The 19,015-nt window shown below is 39.0% G+C and overlaps 1 protein-coding gene across 2 annotated transcripts; it reads right to left on the bottom strand.

Annotated features, from left to right (window-relative positions):
• Window positions 1–27: 27 nt before the first annotated feature.
• On the bottom strand, window positions 28–18,934 carry LOC135467911 (bromodomain-containing protein 8-like). Of its 2 annotated transcripts, none has more exons than XM_064745835.1 (20): window positions 18,829–18,934; window positions 16,508–16,601; window positions 15,989–16,058; window positions 15,599–15,648; window positions 15,157–15,276; window positions 14,689–14,769; window positions 14,086–14,171; window positions 13,779–13,861; window positions 12,407–12,745; window positions 11,827–12,004; window positions 11,322–11,450; window positions 10,955–11,088; window positions 9,668–9,950; window positions 8,748–8,794; window positions 7,732–7,901; window positions 6,799–6,879; window positions 3,605–3,673; window positions 3,058–3,235; window positions 2,302–2,385; window positions 28–1,519 (listed from the first exon to the last, which is right to left on the bottom strand). In XM_064745835.1, exons 1-20 carry the CDS (start codon window positions 18,839–18,841, stop codon window positions 1,445–1,447), a joined length of 2,364 nt encoding a protein of 787 aa, XP_064601905.1. In that variant the 5' UTR covers window positions 18,842–18,934; the 3' UTR covers window positions 28–1,444. The 2 variants fall into 2 exon arrangements, with proteins under 2 accessions (XP_064601905.1, XP_064601904.1); XM_064745834.1 differs by having other exon boundaries at window positions 7,732–7,904; window positions 18,829–18,933.
• Window positions 18,935–19,015: the final 81 nt, after the last annotated feature.

The raw sequence follows: 19,015 nt of genomic DNA, 5'->3' as shown, positions 1-19,015 counted from the left end.
AGCCTCTGCAGACTCTTACTATAAATGTTACACCTAACACAGAACATGTCAAACATGCAAAATGCCTCTGGTAGATGACAATACATGTATGTATGTACATGTACGAACCTTAAAATACTCACTCAAACAAAAAATTAATATTTCACTGTTTTAATGCATGTATTGAGGCTCAAAGGCTATCAACATACACAAGGTGTCACTGATGGATTAAGAAAAGCCAAGCATCCAGGAGTAGATTTTTTTTTTTTTACAGGGAATTAAGGCAACATACACTATCATCTCTTCACAGATAAAAAAGGTGTGAAGATTCAATAAGAATGGCTGAAATGTTGTACAGGACAAAGCTGCTAAATCTGCATGTATGCATTGGAGTCCTCAAACTGCCTACATATACATGTACAAATGTTTATTGACTGTAACACTAATCCGGATCCAAAATTAACAATTTTCCCAGTTGACGTGAGGATCTGCAAACAAAAATGTATCACTTGAAATGTATATTTTAACATGAATGTCAGTGCAAACCAATCCCCCACTCCCCTAGTAATTTAAACACTGCTGTAATAAATCTGACTGATTATTACCTCTGGCAGGTAAAAGTGGATGAGTGCTCATAACTACATCGTTGTACAGTTAGAATATCCCGCTCAAGCACTGGTTACAGACTGGGTTCTTGTTCCTGCCAAGCTATCCTTGTGAGGTGTAAAATATCACTTGTCTCGCAATTCATATATCAGCTAGCCTTGGTCAAGCAGAATGCTATTCAAACTGGGGTCCCACGTTGCCCATGGTATTACAGCCAACTGGTATTCCACACGAGACCCCATATTGGTGACAGTGGGAAAGATTGGGCCATTAAAGAGGAATGATTCCTATTCACATACACGTATTAACACTTTACTCACACCAAAAAATGTGTCCATGTTTCAAGTAGGAATACCCCTGTGAAACGGACTGAATACGTTTTCTGTGCAAATATTTTACTGACACTGACGAGATGAAAAGTCTCTGCAATGACCATTTCAATACGCAATGCTGCAGATATATTTTGGCTGTTTAGTGACAATTGTAAAATGTTAGCTTCAGGTGTGGTATGTAACATGACTGCACCTATATCAATTTCACGCGAGGATAACAAGATGTATTCACTCTAATCCCTGTATTTCTGTACTGTACTACAGAATGTATGTAATGGCCCCTGGTTACCCCTGGCCACCATCCTAGCACTGGACAGGCCTCGTATACTGGATCGACGATGGAATCTTCCAGGAAACACTGCAGCAGTAAGATTGGCTGGAGATGTTGGTTCTGCATAAGTTTTTCCAGTCTGGCACGATGTAAACCAGACAGCTGAAAACACAAACAGCAACATGATGTGGTCATCACAGGGCATGTGACACCTTGTAGTCTAACACACTGATCTATTCACATCCCCAGGTTTAGTTCAGGGCTTTCGCTTCTTGCTCTTCCCTCCATCTTGTTGATCAGCTGATGTTCGCCTCTTCTTGGCCTCTTCCTCCTGAAAGTCAGAAATTACAATAACTCAGCCTTTGTAAAATCAGGAAACCAAGTTTAAGTGAAGAGAGCCTGCAGTAATCCACTGGTTTTTTCCTGGTAAATGACAAAACTTTTAAAGCTGTATTCTACCAGCTGAACTTTAACCTGCAACTATGACTGGGAGCTGATCAGCGGAAATACATCTGGCTAAGCAATGCCTGCTGTATGGCTATTAACACATTTCACTCTATTACATTAGATTAGTTTAACAGGGTGAGTATGCCACGGCTCAGTGGTAACGTGTATGACTCTGAACCAAGAGGCACAGAAAGTGTAGTTTCAATTTCAACCTCACTCACTGCAATCTCACTGCAAAAACAAACTGACTAGCTCACTATAAACAATACTCTGTGTACATGTTCTCATTAATGCAGTCTTCCATTTGATGAAGACAACTTGTGTTATGACTTGACTAATGAAGTACATTAGTGACATGCTATAAGAGAATGGCTTGCCATGGCACTCTGGGGCTTCTTTCACAAAAATTGGGAAGTCAACTCTTTAGTTCATTTATCATAAATGACGTCTAGGCTACAGCGCCAAAAGGTGTTAACAGCTGCAAAACTTGCTCACTAAATACTAGCCCTACATTACACAACTGCGAGGCAACCAGCACAGCTGAACAAGGCACTAGATTGGTTGAAACATGTACTAGGTTATCTCCCTTACTGGCCCATCTTCGATCTGGAACTGCACCACATAAAAACTTGTCATCATCTCTCTCAGCACAGACGGATTACTCACCTTCTCAGCAATGTCTGGTCTTCTTGATGCTCGGAGTATTTTGGCCTCATTGGTCTGAACCATCAGCTGGGTGCTTACATATTGCTGGAAAGAAACAGAACAAATATCAGTGATGTCTTACTGTCTCACTCATAATTGATAATAATTACAGTGGGCTATCAAAAATTTAAACTACAACAACCATTTTCTACAATGTGGATATTTCACTAGTTTGTAGAACACTTACTCTATTATTATGCAGAAGTCTGGCAAAGATATTTTCCTAACCCACTACCCAAATATACTTTTATCTTAGTACGTCTACTGTAAGCTTTACACATAAGCATTACTTCAGTTGGTAAACCTCATCCAAAATATCCAAAATTACAGTACACACACATGTATCCTTCTAAAACATTAAGTAACAGAATACAAATATAAATGTAGCAATGAGTGTCCATAAAAATTGAAGGCTCCTTTACACTTGCATACACACATGTACCTCCATGTTTATAGAGAAAAATCTGAGCTTTATGTAGGTAAGTGACATTTGATACTCTAATGAAGGATTCTAGTGACAACAAACACCTGTAGATAAGGAATAAATCTGTACATTGGTTCCAAGAAAGAATCAAATGAATGAAAGAATCAAACACTCACGTGTGAAACACATGAGACAGGAAAGCAATGATTATCAGCCATAACACACCAGGAAGAATTCCGCAAAAATGGACAACATAGTGATGTACAAACACACTGCTCACAATAACAACTTACCTCAATATGCTGGAGTACATCATTGTACATTTCCACAGCCATCCTATACACGTTATGGTCAGAGCTGTTGTACATTATTGCGTTTGTAAACATTAACATCATGTCTCGCTGAAACTCCACTGTTGTACGCAACATCCCCGTCTCTATGTTCTTCTTTATCACACTCAGGTCCATTGGTCTGCAAATTATACATAAGTACCCAAGGTTTCACAAACTTAAACAGAGAAGCAAAACTGGTGGAGTATCTTTCTGCACCAGTTGGTTCATTTAGTGATGTAGGGCCTACTCAGCCTATTATATTATATTGATTATACCGATCAATGAAATTTACTGAAATTCAAATTCTTTGACATGAGATCATGTAAAATTCTGGAAAATTCTACAAAGGATAAACACAGTTCAGCCATCAAGAGGGGAGCTTTCTATGATTACCATGAGTAAATGTAAGTAATTTATGTGTCAGCATGAACAGAAAACAAAAGACCTGTTGTAATTCCTCAGGTTAACCAGGTGTTATTAAGTGTATGGCATTAATTGATATGTTTACCTGTGCACAATACTGTGGTATCCTGGTGCTATGTCATTGGTAACTGGATGGAGGAATAAAGATGCATATCTGAAAATGACAAAGCAACACATAACCTGTTTAGCAATATAACAAAGTTGTAAATGAGAAGTGGCAATTCTAAAACATACAGGATAAACTACAGATTATTATATAAATAACAACCCAAATAGAAGAGGCGAATGTGGAAAGCTTCTTTCTACAGTAGCTGTTCTTTTCTCAATGTTGATGGCCCATGTTTTTCATGGCCACTTCACAATCACATGAATAAAATAGCAGGTTTACAAATTGTTAATGTGATACTGCAGAGTATGTGACGTAGCTGTCTAAACAGTCTGAAACACGGTAAATGACCTTAAAATTCGCCCTTAGACTTGGAAAGTGTATCCCATGATTTAATGCGTTGATTGTGGTTCTTACTGACCGGGTGCCGCGGGAGAGCATCGAAGGTGGTCAGGGAGATTATATGGACAGTTCCCAAACGTAATAAACATGGAAGCTCAAGCTTCACTGGGCAATCAGTCTATGCTCTTACAGTTCATGTTTTCTTCTGTTTCAATCATAATGAATTTAGTACATACAGACTTACTTCACAAAAGGTGCATCTGGATTGTTTTATGATCACCGTTTTATGATGAATGGGAATTCGGGAGACCCCCCCTGAAGATTGAGCATGACTACCCAGCACCTTTGTATACCTGGAGTGGTAAGTCAAATATCTGTTAAAATGTACATTTTTCATGTACAGAGCTATAGAACTAAGCACCCTGTGAAATCTTACTTGTAAACTACCATGATGTCAAACTGACAGTGACAACTTACAATCAACATGGCTCGAAATCTCCATGTGTCTATTATACCCATTGATGACAGGATTTTTGCCGACAAAAGGCAAAAAATAATCTTACCTGTCTCTGGCCATGCATAAATCAGGCCTGGGCAAAAATTTGCATACTGGTAATTAAACATGCACTTTACTTTGATATATAGCCAGTCAGTGTTTCGCAAACTCCTAATGTGTCAACAACACAGACAAATCCTGTCTGACTTCCAATATATGCCGGACTCGCACAGTCCTATCAAAAAGGTGTCAAAGTTAGTTGTGGTAATTCTCTGTGTTTAATGGCAGGTTTCCGATTCCAACACGCAGGAAAGGTAACTCTTCTACAATAGGGCATATCTGGTTGTAACAAAACAAAATGTGACTACGTGACTTCCACGTTACCCAAACAATGGTACGTTGGCCGTTACGAGGTCTGCGGTGTACACTGAGGCAGGGACGGCCCTGCCTTCAGGAATTTACAGGGTTGTTATAGTCATCGCCTTACTTTATGCTTTCTTCGGGTTAATTCATGGGTATAACTAGAAATTCACATGGGCTGGCCGGGAGACATTTTCTCGCTGTCAGTACGTGGTGCGGATTTTAGGTCAAACAGCTGCCATGCTGGGTAATGAAATGGGCAGGGGAACCAATCACCCACTTTTGTCATTTTGCTGCCAACTCAGTCCGTGCGAAAGTAAACAGTAATCAACAGGCAAAACTTTATGTCATTTAACGCATAGAAGAAACCTACACAATAGCAGGAAAATGCAATGGTGTGAACACTCAGAAAAAAGTACTGCTGTCAAATAGATGAGTTTGGATGTCAGAAAGTCATTTCAGTCAGGTTAGATGGAAATTTCTAAGTCACTTAAATTTATGGTCTATTAAAATTTTTGATAAATTTGGTCAAAATAATCGTTTAGGGTGGCTAACATTAGACTATCCCAGAACAGATATCAATCCTTGCCTACAACGCAGGGAAACCCAAAACAGCTTTACCAAACATTACGATGAAAAATCAAACACACAACAATTATGTTGTGCAATAGGAAGATGATGGACTTGTCCAAGCAGATGTTCTGACTTACTTGTGAGTGGATGCAAGAAGATGATGGACTTGTCTGAGCAGATGTTCTGACTTACTTGTGAGGGGATGCAGGAAGATGATGGACTTATCTGAGCAGATGTTTTGACTTACTTGTGAGTGGATGCAGGAAGATGATGGACTTATCTGAGCAGATGTTCTGACTTACTTGTGAGTGGATGCAGGAAGATGATGGACTTGTCTGAGCAGATGTTCTGACTTACTTGTGAGTGGATGCAGGAAGATGATGGACTTGTCTGAGCAGATGTTCTGACTTACTTGTGAGTGGATGCAGGAAGATGATGGACTTGTCTGAGCAGATGTTCTGACTTACTTGTGAGTGGATGCAGGAAGATGACGGACTTGTCTGAGCAGATGTTCTGACTTACTTGTGAGTGGATGCAGGAAGATGACGGACTTGTCTGAGCAGATGTTCTGACTTACTTGTGAGTGGATGCAGGAAGATGACGGACTTGTCTGAGCAGATGTTCTGACTTACTTGTGAGTGGATGCAGGAAGATGACGGACTTGTCTGAGCAGATGTTCTGACTTACTTGTGAGTGGATGCAGGAAGATGACGGACTTGTCTGAGCAGATGTTTTGACTTACTTGTGAGTGGATGCAGGAAGATGACGGACTTGTCTGAGCAGATGTTCTGACTTACTTGTGAGGGGATGCAGGAAGATGACGGACTTATCTGAGCAGATGTTCTGACTTACTTGTGAGTGGATGCAGGAAGATGACGGACTTATCTGAGCAGATGTTCTGACTTACTTGTAAGTGGATGCAGGAAGATGACGGACTTGTCTGAGCAGATGTTCTGACTTACTTGTGAGTCGATGCAGGAAGATGATGGACTTGTCTGAGCAGATGTTAAGACTTACTTGGGAGTGGATGCAGAAAGATGACGGACTTGTCGGAGCAGATGTTCTGACTTACTTGTGAGTGGATGCAGGAAGATGACGGACTTGTCTGAGCAGATGTTCTGACTTACTTGTGAGTGGATGCAGGAAGATGACGGACTTGTCTGAGCAGATGTTCTGACTTACTTGTGAGTGGATGCAGGAAGATGACGGACTTGTCTGAGCAGATGTTCTGACTTACTTGTGAGTGGATGCAGGAAGATGACGGACTTGTCTGAGCAGATGTTCTGACTTACTTGTGAGTGGATGCAGGAAGATGACGGACTTGTCTGAGCAGATGTTCTGACTTACTTGTGAGTGGATGCAGAAAGATGACGGACTTGTCTGAGCAGATGTTATGACTTACTTGTGAGTGGATGCAGCTCTCCAGACCAACATGATTGATTTCTTCCAGCTCTTATATGCCCTCTCGTCTTCTGTGTCACTACTGCATCATGAGAAGTCAGAACAAAAAATTTTCCTAATTCAAACACTTTGAATCTAACAAACCACATCTGTATTAAGGCATAGTACAAAATGGATATCTTTGTAGTCAACAAAGTTACAATACTACTTGTAACCTGGTGATCAGTATGCTAATGCAGCATAACTGGAAGGTTTACCAGCAATTTGAGCATGGATGTGGGTTTTCCCCGGGTTTCCTAGCACTATAATGCTGGCCATTATCATTAAAGAGAAATATTCTTGAGTACAGCACAAAACACCAATAAAATAAATAAATCAATAAATTTAGGTGCTGAATTTTTTGTATAATTTGATTGGTGCTGGAACATTGAAAAATCTTCAATATGATTTCAGTCAGTTTTATGGGCGGAGGTAATTGCAGCAAACAAACCGCAGCAAACAACCACAGCAAACAACTGCAGCAAACAACCGCAGCAAACAACCACAGTTTGTCGGATGACAAACTTCTTTTCTTAAATATTCATCCTAGTGAGTGCTGGATTTGAAGCGAGATGCTGAAGCTGAAGTGCTCAGAAAATACATTCCCAAGTAGTGATCAAATCAATTGATCTGGGCAACCACTTGATCCCAAGTAACATGGAGTCATGTATGTTTATTTCTTTATGATCATCCACAACCATCCAAAGTTGCTGAAAGTTCCAAGTACGAACTGAGAAGAAGCCAGTATGAGCTGGACTTGAACTCAAAGTAATTACATTGTGGAGAGACTCCTGTGTCATTGTGGCATGTTAACCACTCAGCCACGAAGGCCATATATGTTACATGAAAACAAAGTAAAAACCGAGGCTTGCAGAGACTAGACAATGATACCCACCACTGTGACAGAGGGCTGTTGGGGATGGACTCTGAGAAGGCTGAGGGCGTGGTATTGATGGGGGTCATCTTAGAGGCCATCACAGACCCATCACTCTCTCGTTCTTCATCTGAAGTTTCCCCATCACTGGGTTTGCTGCTGGCATCATCCTTATCCTTTTTCTCCTCCTCCTGCTACACATAAGTATGGATTGTATGTATGGATTGCATATATTGATTTGTGTCATAAATGCCCACAAGGAAACTGCTACGAGACAACAATTACTATAATCATCATGATCACTGGTTGAGTAACCTGTCAATTTACCACCTTGGTTACAAACAAGCTTCATGTTACATGTATACCTCACAGTGATCATCAGCTAGCTCCCATTATACACCATGCTGGACAATACATATAGTTCATGTCATAATCCCATTGATCCTAGCATAGCCACAAAAAAAAAAAAAAAAAAAAACATATATGTAGAATTCTAGAATAAAAAAAACAAATAAGCCTTTCTACATGTTTGTATTCCAACTAAAGTTTCAAACCTCTTGTTCTTATCAAGCATTTAACAAGACGTTTGAAACTAAGAGGGCTTATTTGTTTCTTTATTCTATCATTTTTCCACATCAGAAAAATCTTACTTTTATACCTATACAATTCTATTTATGTACCTAGATATGATCTAGCCTAATTCCTCCACCTTTTCGCGCATGACAGAGGAACTTTCAGGAAGATTTATGTACTTGTTTACTAGGCTGTCAGAGACAACACTACGTTGGTTGACGGATTTCAGGATTTCACAAAAAGTTTTGTCACTCTACACAGAATAATGTCCTCAGAATATGCTTGAATAAACACCTTTACAACAAATTACAATGTGTACAATACGTCGATCATATCAATAATACTGAGATTTGAGAAGAAGTGGGTTATAAATATTAGTGTAATTTATCCTTAAAAACTATCAACATATTTCCCTTATCATTTTAAAGTCCTTTGATTAACTTTGGTTTCAGTAAATATTCTACCTTTCTAGTCAGCCGGGTGCTTCTTCTGCCTCCTTTAGATCTTCTTCCTACAAATGCAAAGGTAGAAATTGAAGCCAAAATATAACTGTTATTTGCCTTAAAGCAATACCAGGGTTCAAGCCAGCATTTCCAGTCAATATGATGCCCAGTTCAAAGTCCAGTTTGATTAATTCTGTAAATTTTGATCACACTTCAATCCCATGTTAGCATCATTTGCAAATGCAATACAGTGACTTCTGTTTTGATTATGTCACTTCCAGTTCGTTAAACTTGATTTTCTGACATAGATCCATTGCATATATTGTAAATTGCAGGTGATTTCAAAGTATGATCAAATCTTTACCATAAAGGCCCAGGCATAATATATGAATATGTTGAACTGATTTTGATATTTTTGCCTTACAAATCAAAGTTAGCATCATACCAAAAAAAAAAAAAAACTATTGATCATAGCTCAAATCTGTTGTCATATCTGTAAAAAGCCAGATCACGGGATACAGTTGGTGCATGTCCCATCCCTGTAATTTTCATTCTACTGTGCAGAATTTGACTTCTTCAAAAGGGCAAATTTCCACAAGCAGAATGAAAACTACGAGTATGTATTTTACTGGCATAGGATATGCTCCACTGAACTGGACATATGGCAAATTACACATAAGGGTCTTCTGCAAGTTAACTTTTGAGTAGGATGGTCAGTCACATGGTTAGTCATATGGTTAGTCATATGGTCAGTCACATGGTTAGTCATATGAACATATTTTTAATAATGGCCTCACTGAGGAATGGCCGATAAATACCGTCTTCATGTACAATGACGTCAAGATGACAGTATATGGCCATAAACTTTGGTCAATCACAGTGCATTTCTAGTTTTCCCAACTAACATTTTCCTCCATGTACAGTTGTCTTTAACACCATACCTTTTCTCCTCCTGCGCGTGGTCTTGGTGGCACCAGTTTCGCTGACTCGTGAGGACACGCTGCTTGAAGGTGACAGAGGCTCCTCCTTTATGGTCACTTCATCCTCAGGAACCAGTGTTGACTGACTCTCGCTTTCCTCTGCTATCTGACTCCGGGATTCTCCTGGCTGACTCTCTACCTCTGTACCGGCTTCGTTGTTCACTTCCAGCTTTGTGCTGGTCTGTACAGGGGTCAACTTCTCATTGTCCACATCCACTAGTTTCACATCAGCTACATGCACTTCCTGTAGTTACAACACAAGTGTTCTGAATATCTGGGGAATAGTGATACTTGCAACATAAGTCGTATTAAAGTCTGGGGAGTAGCTACACTTAACAATTTACAACATAAGTCTTACAAAGGTCTGGGGATTAGATACAATTTACAACGTAAGTCTTATAAAGATCTGGGGAGTAGCTACACATAACAATTTACAACATAAGTCTTATGAAGGTCTGGGGATTAGCTACAATTTACAACGTAAGACTTATAAAGATCTGGGGAGTAGCTACACTTATCAATTTACAACATAAGTCTTACGAAGGTTCAGGGATTAGCTACAATTTACAACATAAGTATTATAATGATTTGGGGAGTAGCTACACTTATCAATTTACAACATAAGTCTTATAAAGGTCTGGGGAGTAGCTACACTAAGGGCATATGAGTGTATACACAGGCAAAATACATATGTAAAACCACACCAAATTATATTTTTATTTAACAGGCAGAAACAGGGGGCCTCCGTGGCTGAGGGGGTTAGCACGCCAGCGTAACGCAATGACCCAGGAGCCACCAAACAAAATACAGCTAGAATAAATATTTTTTGAGTCTCAGAGGGCATAAAATTAAACTGAAGAATCATCTATTTCACGGGAAATACATTGCTGGGACTCCAATTTTGCAGTTTTTAATGTTTTTAGTAAAATTCATGTCGCCTAAAATAAAAAACTGAAAGGGCCGGCGATTCTACACAAAACTACTCATACTATCAGCCAGCTAATTAGCAATTAGAATAACCATCACTTCAACCTTGTTGTGGTTGTTTTCTTAAAGTGCCAATTTTTGGCATGAAGACAATGTAAGAAAAAGTTCATAAACCAAACAATATGAACATAATCATAACTGTTACATACTTCTTTAGAGCCTTTACTTTCTTTAAACTGAAACTCAGCTTAAATGGTCAGTATCAAAAAAAAGAAAAAAACATAAACTGGGACAAAGGCTGACAAGGAAAAAAACACTCACCTGTTTAATCTCTGTCTTAGAATCTGTTGTAGGGATTGTCTGGGAAGGTGCAGGCAACTCTGATGACTGTTTCATTTGCTCACTAGGTGGAGCAGTAGTCAGGACAACTTCTGCTACAGCCTGGGGAACAGCTTCTAAAATGTATATTAGGCAGTCCTTCACATCAATTTATACTTTCATAAATGTATGTGATCATAAATGTACATGATCAGTACATCATCATTCACAACATTTGCACAAAACAATACAGAAATCTTCACTTTAAGTGCCTGCTTAATTTTACTTAAGATGACTTGATGCTTTGTGTAAGTCATACATGAGACCATTACATCACAGGCACTCGAATTCACTTATTTCATCATCTTACCCTGTTTAGTCTGATCTGTTTCCACGATCATGTTTTTGATTGATTGAGTGACAGTGACACCAGCATGAGCTGTCAGAGCACTCTTAGCCATAACTGGAACTGCCAGTAACTTGGAAAGAGTTGGTGCCCCTTGTAAATAAAAATACAACACAAAATCTTCAACTTGTGACAGCTGAATACGCGTGGTTGAACAATAAAATTTTTTCCGCCAAAAATCAGAATAAACATTTCAAAATAATCTTATTTCTCAAACTGTTTCAGTAAGTATAAAAGTGAATTTATAAACCAATTTATGCATCTAGACCATCTATAATTTTGTCATTCTTTGCACAACAACCATCTAACATGTACTGAAATACACAAAATGTAATACGCAAGACTGATACAAGGTATCTGTTAAAATGTGTAGGTCAACTAGCAGCAAGTCAAAAATTCCACATACAGGGATTATTACAAACTGATGACCCACAATACGTTTGCTGTTTACCCATCTCTTCAAGCATACCTGATGAAGAGGACAGACCATCAGCTTGAGAAACAATCATTTTGAATGGCGAGGGTAGCTTTTTGGCATCCTTGTTCTGACTGGCTGGTAAATCTACAGGTGTTGATTGGTGGGCCACAGGAGGGGACACCACTAAAGTTTGAGCAAGAGCCTGGGAAGCTTGTCCTTGCTCAACTTCCTACGGAAATGCCAAATATATGGTGGTGTACTGTCATTCATCTAATGTTAAAATATTTAAGTGCAACACATTGGCCATTATTAAATTATTATTCTAAACCAACTACCCTTGGCCCAGCCCAGTTCACTAAACTAGCCCAGGCTAGGTTGAAGAAAACCAGGAATAGCTTCATCTTGGTGAAAAACTTCAGCCCCTGGCAAGTACCTGACAATCTGTTGGTTATAAACACTGGGGCCCAACTATTGGTGACAAATCAGTCAGCTGAGGAGAGAGAGAAACCTTTCAACCAAATGAGTCATTGAGAGCCCTTTTCTAGTGTGAACATTTTAACCTGCGACTGGACTGGCTAAGATTCATCCTAAACTAAGTATGTCAATTATATACTGTTGTAAGTCTGCTTACCGTTTTCATCTGCTGAAGCATCTCTGCAGAGTGATGCTTGCTTTTGAGCAGAGATGAGAGAAGTGGCGAGGAGGGGGGCGTGGTCCTGCTGGCTCGTCCAGCCAAGTTGGTCTGTGGGCTGGTCTGCTGGAGTGATGGTGGGGTCAAGGTGGTGGCCCCTCCCCCTGGGGTGGCCTGGAATGAGGGCACAGGGGTGACGGGGATAGCCTGCAGCTTGGTCAATGCCCCAGGGATGGTGAGAGGGTGAACCTGGGGGGATGTGACATCTACCTGCTCAGACAGGTTCCCCTCAGCCGCAGACGTCCCTGGTATGGTCTGGTTACTGTCCTCATCATTAGACTGATAACAGAAAGACCACTTCCGTCTATTTATTTATTTGATTGTTATCTTACGCCATACTCAAGACTACTTCACTTCTACGCCGGCCGCCAGCTTTATTGTGGCAAGGAACACTTTTGTCAAACCAGGACTGACATTTTTCTCTTACATAAATTTTCATATAAAATGCCATTGCAAAAGCTGTCCTCAATTAACTTAGATAGGAAACGCTTCCCACACAGCTGGTTTATTACTTATTTTTCAATAACGAGTACAGAAGTATATCTAGTCAGCAATGCGGTTTCACTATCACCTCTATCCCACAAACCAAACTGTTAGCACTTCTCTTTCAACTGGGTCAACACTAAAAGCAACTGAATCAAAGACTTAAACTGCAAGACGTTTAATAATTAGCACTTCCAGCGATGGACAATATATTTAATTTAAGGAAATCCAAGATGATCAGCATGTTTACAGCCTAAATTTCCATGGATGGGAAGCTACATGCATACTAATGAGTAATATTTCACAAAGTTTATCTGCAGGACTCTAGATGGAACTGTGCTTATAAAGCATACCAATTCACAGTTTTGAACACCAAGGTTCTTTGCAAGGAGGTGAGAAATAATATGGAGCTAAATGGGCAAAATGCAGATTTCTGCCAATTTTTTAGTCTAAATTACTAGAGGATATTGGATCTATCATATCTGAAGGCTATAAACATTCTCTTTACTTTTCCGGGAATAATTCCTTAATTAAGTGCTAACCTTAGAGTTATATTTTCCATTTTTTATGGTGAAATTGTCTTCAATGCCTATCTCACCTGGGTTAAATTTGCTTTGTTTTCACCTCCAGTACTCTAGTTATGTGACCAAAGGCTCAAAGCAGGTATCACATCAATGCAAAACTATGCATGAACTGCTCTGTATCACTGTCTACTGAAATATTGACAATCTATCAACAAACCAGTACAGGAAAGTAGAAAGGTATGACAACAACTGAACATAATGCTTTCTGATATCACATTTTGGAACAGTGTCCAGAGTGGTCGTACCATGTCCATGACCGATTCCAGTGTACTGTCGTCAGGTTCAGACACACTGGGAGGGGAGATAATCAACTTCTTTGGTCGAATGCCTTCAAAAGCAAAAAAAAAAAAAAAAAAAAAAGAAAGATTTATATAAACAAGTTTTTATGAAGTGTGTTCATAAAGTAGATTAATCCTACATACCATTAGGAAACTTATAAGAAATTATTCTGATATCAGACAATTTTGGAAATAGCAACTGATAACTGACTAGAGAATTGTGTTTGAAACTGGTAAGCATTCACAATCATGAGAAATCACTTCCCAGTTTTACCTTGGCTGGCATCACTGGATGATGTGACTGTCTCAGACTTCTTCGGTGTAGCAGCTTTCTTCACTTCGGCAGCTGCTGCTTTCTCTCTATGAACACAGAAAGAAGGAATGAATGAATGATTATGGCTCAACACCACATGGCCAATATTTCAGGCATATCGTAGCGAGAACACACAGGATGTATGAAATATGATTCACACATTGAGACTTGTACTGTTTCGGTATACATGAACTAGAACTTACAGTGGAATGATAATTCATATGAGCTAGAACTCTTATGAAGAATGGGGGGCCTCTGTGGCCGAGGTGGTTAGCAGTGGTGCACAATAACCCAGGAGCCTCTCACCAATGCTCTCGCTGGCTTCCTCTGTGGGCGTATGTGGGAAGGTCCTGCAGATGATCGTGGGTCATGGGTCCCTCTCCCCCAACCCCACCCCCCACCCCCCACCCAACAGTCAAATCAAGTCTTATGAAGACTAGATGATCTCACAATGGAACGACAACAAATAAAATAAAAATTATATAATGACCAGAACTCAGAGATGACTACATCTTGTAGTAGAAAGACATCTCAAAGTGGAATGATAGTTGATACAAAACTTACGCCTGCATATTGGCCCAGACTTCTGGAAGTTTGTCATCCCACTGCCCAGTCTTGATCATTTCCACTTCCTTTTTTAATTTCCTACAGAAAATATATAATGTAAAATGGATGACAAACTGCCATAACTCAAACGATAGTTACAACAATGTTTATTATAAACAAAGCAAACTCACAAAGTATAGGAAGAAAGTCAAAGCTCTACTTTTTAATACCTACAAAAGAATCACGGTGTATGACCTAAAATTTCATTGAAGGATACATTGCACATTATGCAGGATTCTGAACATTCTTAGATAGGTGTATTGTGTTTTGTTGGGAAGGTAGGCGCATCCTACACTAAAAACATAATTATCTGCTTCTACAAGTCCAATTTTGGGGGCGGGAAGCAGTGAAATTTTAGCTAATTTACCATATTTAGCATTTAGAGCATGTCATTATTACATGCCAGCAGGGACTTAGGTGTCTTACTTGTACTTGTGTTGCTCCTCTAACACCATTTTCTTCAGCTCCTCTATTCTTTCTATGGTCAGTTTCCTGATGATCTGATTGCCTGGTGTCTCTATTTCACCCCTGTCACCACGTTTTCGTCTGTCAAACATCAAACAAATACAGTTACCAACATGCACAACATCACAACTGAAGTTCTAATGGATGCAGAATCCATAGCATAGTTGTTTACCTTAGATAGTTTTTAACTATCAGGAAAGTTTCACAAAAATGTACACCAAAAAAAAAAAAACTGAGTTTTACTTTTAGTATCCAATGAATTTTAAACCCTCTGAAAGTCTGCCCCAACTTTCATCCAAACAAAACCTTTCTCATAGATTTTGAAGATATGTCCTTGCACCCCTCCTAGAAAATGACCTTTTCCAAAATTGAGTTTACAGATGGTAATATCATGAACGCTCACTTTGGTGTTTCAACTTTCTCAAGGAGTTCTGAGTACTGCGAGGCACAATTCTGCAAAAAACAAAAAAAGAGTATAAAGGAAATATTTTCTACCCAGTTAACCTTGATCAAAATGCTTTTAAGTCTACGAGATACACAGATACTTGTACATAAATTAACTAATTGCTAAAGCTTCCACGTACATATAAAACTGAATACTATGACTACCATCATTGCCAAAAGATAATTCCTGCTCTTCAAATATACAACATGACAATGAAACAAAATTCCATTACAATCCGGATGTTGTAATCATCCGTAACATATATGCATAAGATATAACATTACAGCTTAAATTAAAGGAATGAACAAAAAGCTCAGTAACACAGTACGTTTATGTACAAAGATTCACCTTCTGTGAAAACCAATCCGGTGGTCTGTCACTTTCCCCAAATGGTTTAATTGCTCGGCTAACTGAGACCCTGTAAAAGCAGCAGACTTATAACTATGTTTTTTTCCCTTGTTTGTTTTTGTTCTAAAGAACATGCATTACTACTACACTGCATATAAACATTTTACTGTTAAGCATCTATTTTTATTAATATAAACTAATATGTTGGTATTATAAAATGTTTCAGCTCTGATATCATTTGAGACAATAATTAGAAAATACAGAATTTTGTCTTATTATTTTGTTATATGTAAATTGGCCAAAGTTTTGCACAAAAATGCAACAAAAAAAAAGAAAAAATTCTACAAGCAAATTTACATTTTTCATCACGATATTAATTTACTTCCACACAAACCTCAAAGCATCTTTCTGAAATCAATAGAACTCCGAGAATCTGGCAAAATGTACAACTTAGTCACTGGCAAAGTATCAAGTCATTAATCATATTTATAATTTTTGTTGTGGTTATAATATATTTACCAGTTTTGATCTCCATTTCGCAAAACTGAACTGGCCAATGAGAGTCTCTCTCTTACCGACCACACATCCAAAGGACCCTGCTTTAATTTCAGCTCTGTAAAGAGGGGCATGTTAACTTTAAATATCGTTAAATATGTCATACTTAAGAATATCTTTCACTTATACAACATCATGGTGGTGGGGAGAAACCCCGCAGAGCCCGGGGGGAAAACCACGACCACCTGCAGGTTGCTGACAGATCTTCGCAAATGACATATGTAGAGAGCGAGCCAGCATGAGCTAGACTGAGTCATTGTGCCGAGCTGGCATGCCAACCAGAGGCCCCTGAATCATTTGAAATCATAATCATCCAGATATGGATGCCATTCATGCTCCTAATGAAATACTTCTCATCCAATCAAAATAGGACTTCTGTCTCGTGCATGTTGCCAAGATTGGACAGACTCCAATGGCTCCATATCTGGAGTGAGCCTGATATGTCACTATTGCACAAAGTTATTTTTTTAGGACAAACCTGGAATATTTCAGCAGTTGAGAATAAATTTAATACATGTAATGTAGGAGTGATAAAAAGGACCCTGTACTTAAGTGTTAAATACATGTAGTACAAACCGGATTGCAAAGACAAATTAGATTTTTCACTTTAGTTACTAAAAGTTGAAGCAGGCAAATGTTAGTAAATGTTGGAAATGCATGCAGATCTCAACACTTAATGTATCTAACTACACGACCAGGTCTTGTCTAAGTCACTACCCCATATTAACTGGGGACTAACCTATTATTATGACTGTGGCTATAGTGTCGACAGCATTGCCTCATAGTTGTGGAGAGTTCCCATCAAAGCCACATATTTTCTATCTCAACATGTCATTTTGAGGACTATAACAACTGCAACATTTCACAGATTTGACCTCGGCGACTAGTGGGGTGAAACTGGTACCACCTGTGCAGTAAACTTTACTTACTAGGTTTTACATGATTTTAGACAGGATCAAATGTTATGAAAGTGAGTCAATCACATCATTTTGTTTATATGCCATTACAGGTTTGTTTCAATGATCTTTGAGGCTGACAAGCTCCTAAGGAGTAAAGTGAAGCTGACAAAATTGTAGCACATATATCTGTGCAAGTATGTACTTCAGCAAAAGACATGCAGGGCCACACAATTCTCGGGTACTATTCCAAGAAAAATAAATGGAAAGTCATTTCGAAATATTGAAGCAACAGTGGAGAGGCTATTCCGTATTCCACTTCTACAACTGACTTTTGTAGTTGTCACATTCCTTGTTTATGCTGTCTGATTTAGATCTCACTGCGATTGATCCATCGATTCATGCAGCATTATCCATTGTAATGGTTGACCGTAGGACGGAAATACATTTTCCGTGAAGGAGACTAGGAGTCTATTAATGAAACGCTGTTATGTGGTCGAGTGACGTCAACAAGCCACATTTTCATTTCGAACCGCCACAACTTTCTTAGTTGAAATATCTGACAGCTAGTACACAGGAGCTCTGTGCTAGTTTTTACTCAACAGCCTATGCTTTAACTTACCAGCAGCAGGCTTACTACATTAAATGTCCGTATTTTAGAAATTCTACAATAAGAACAATAGAGAAACTGAAAATGCCGAGAAGCTAATGTTACTTTCAAATGTTGCCATTTTATTGGTCATGGAAAGCCGCTCCAGCCTCAAACTTCAAATGTCACTGTCCGCTATTGAGACTGGGTGCTTTGACCACGGCTGCTATGTTGTGGTGAGAGTAGTGGTGCTTATCTTGAAATGCAAACGGTTTATTATAAGTCAAACCGGCATGTCAGGAGTCTCACACGTTTAAGCAGGTTTAGGCGAGATAAAGATATAGGGCGCTCTCGCACACAAACACAGCTACAAGACAAGATTTATGGTAGCTGCTAGTGGCACCGTTTAGTCAATTTACCCTGTGAAATGATGTATATTCAGTCTAGCAAATATCGTAATATCACACCTCTTAGCCCTCATTGTTTGCGAGAGCACCCACGCTGCCTCGTCCATGCTTGTGTGAACTCCTGAATTTGGCTGAAATGCCGATCTGGATTATTCAATGAAGAATCTGCTTTTCACTCAGCTGATTTTACGTGTTGTTGTTGCAAAGATAAAGAACAGGGCAAATGTGGCTGACAAGAAAACATTTTTCTTCGCGGATTTACAAAAATGGCCACTCGGAGCAAACCATTGTGTGTCATCAATTTCGATAATCAACTAAATTTTTTCTACAACTCTGAAAGACTGGGAAGTTTAAGAGAAAGCTTGATAATCGATGGTTTCCAGTCGTACTTACTGGACGTCGCCATTTTTCACGTTTACCATAATCCCAGGGACGAGCCCTAGTTCGTTCCTCACTGTCTGTGGAAGATGAACATTCAACAGATTTTAGTTTAAAATATTTAGGATGTTAACTGAATGAAGAATATACAATTGGAACCATAAATAATCCGTCTAAATGTCGTTTCATGACATTGCCCATT

This window comes from Liolophura sinensis, chromosome 6, assembly GCF_032854445.1.
Source record: "Liolophura sinensis isolate JHLJ2023 chromosome 6, CUHK_Ljap_v2, whole genome shotgun sequence".
Lineage (NCBI taxonomy): Eukaryota > Metazoa > Mollusca > Polyplacophora > Chitonida > Chitonidae > Liolophura > Liolophura sinensis.
Note: the sequence above shows the minus strand (reverse complement) of the source record. Positions and strands in the feature narration are given on the sequence as shown.

Excerpts from the sequence above, each read along its gene's own strand:
- LOC135467911 (XM_064745834.1), bottom strand. Across the intron at positions 8,795-9,667 it reads CACGCGCAGGAGGAGAAAAG|GAAGAAGATCTAAAGGAGGC; the intron begins GTATGGTGTTAA and ends TTGCATTTGTAG. Across the intron at positions 3,236-3,604 it reads TACCACAGTATTGTGCACAG|ACCAATGGACCTGAGTGTGA; the intron begins GTAAACATATCA and ends TATAATTTGCAG.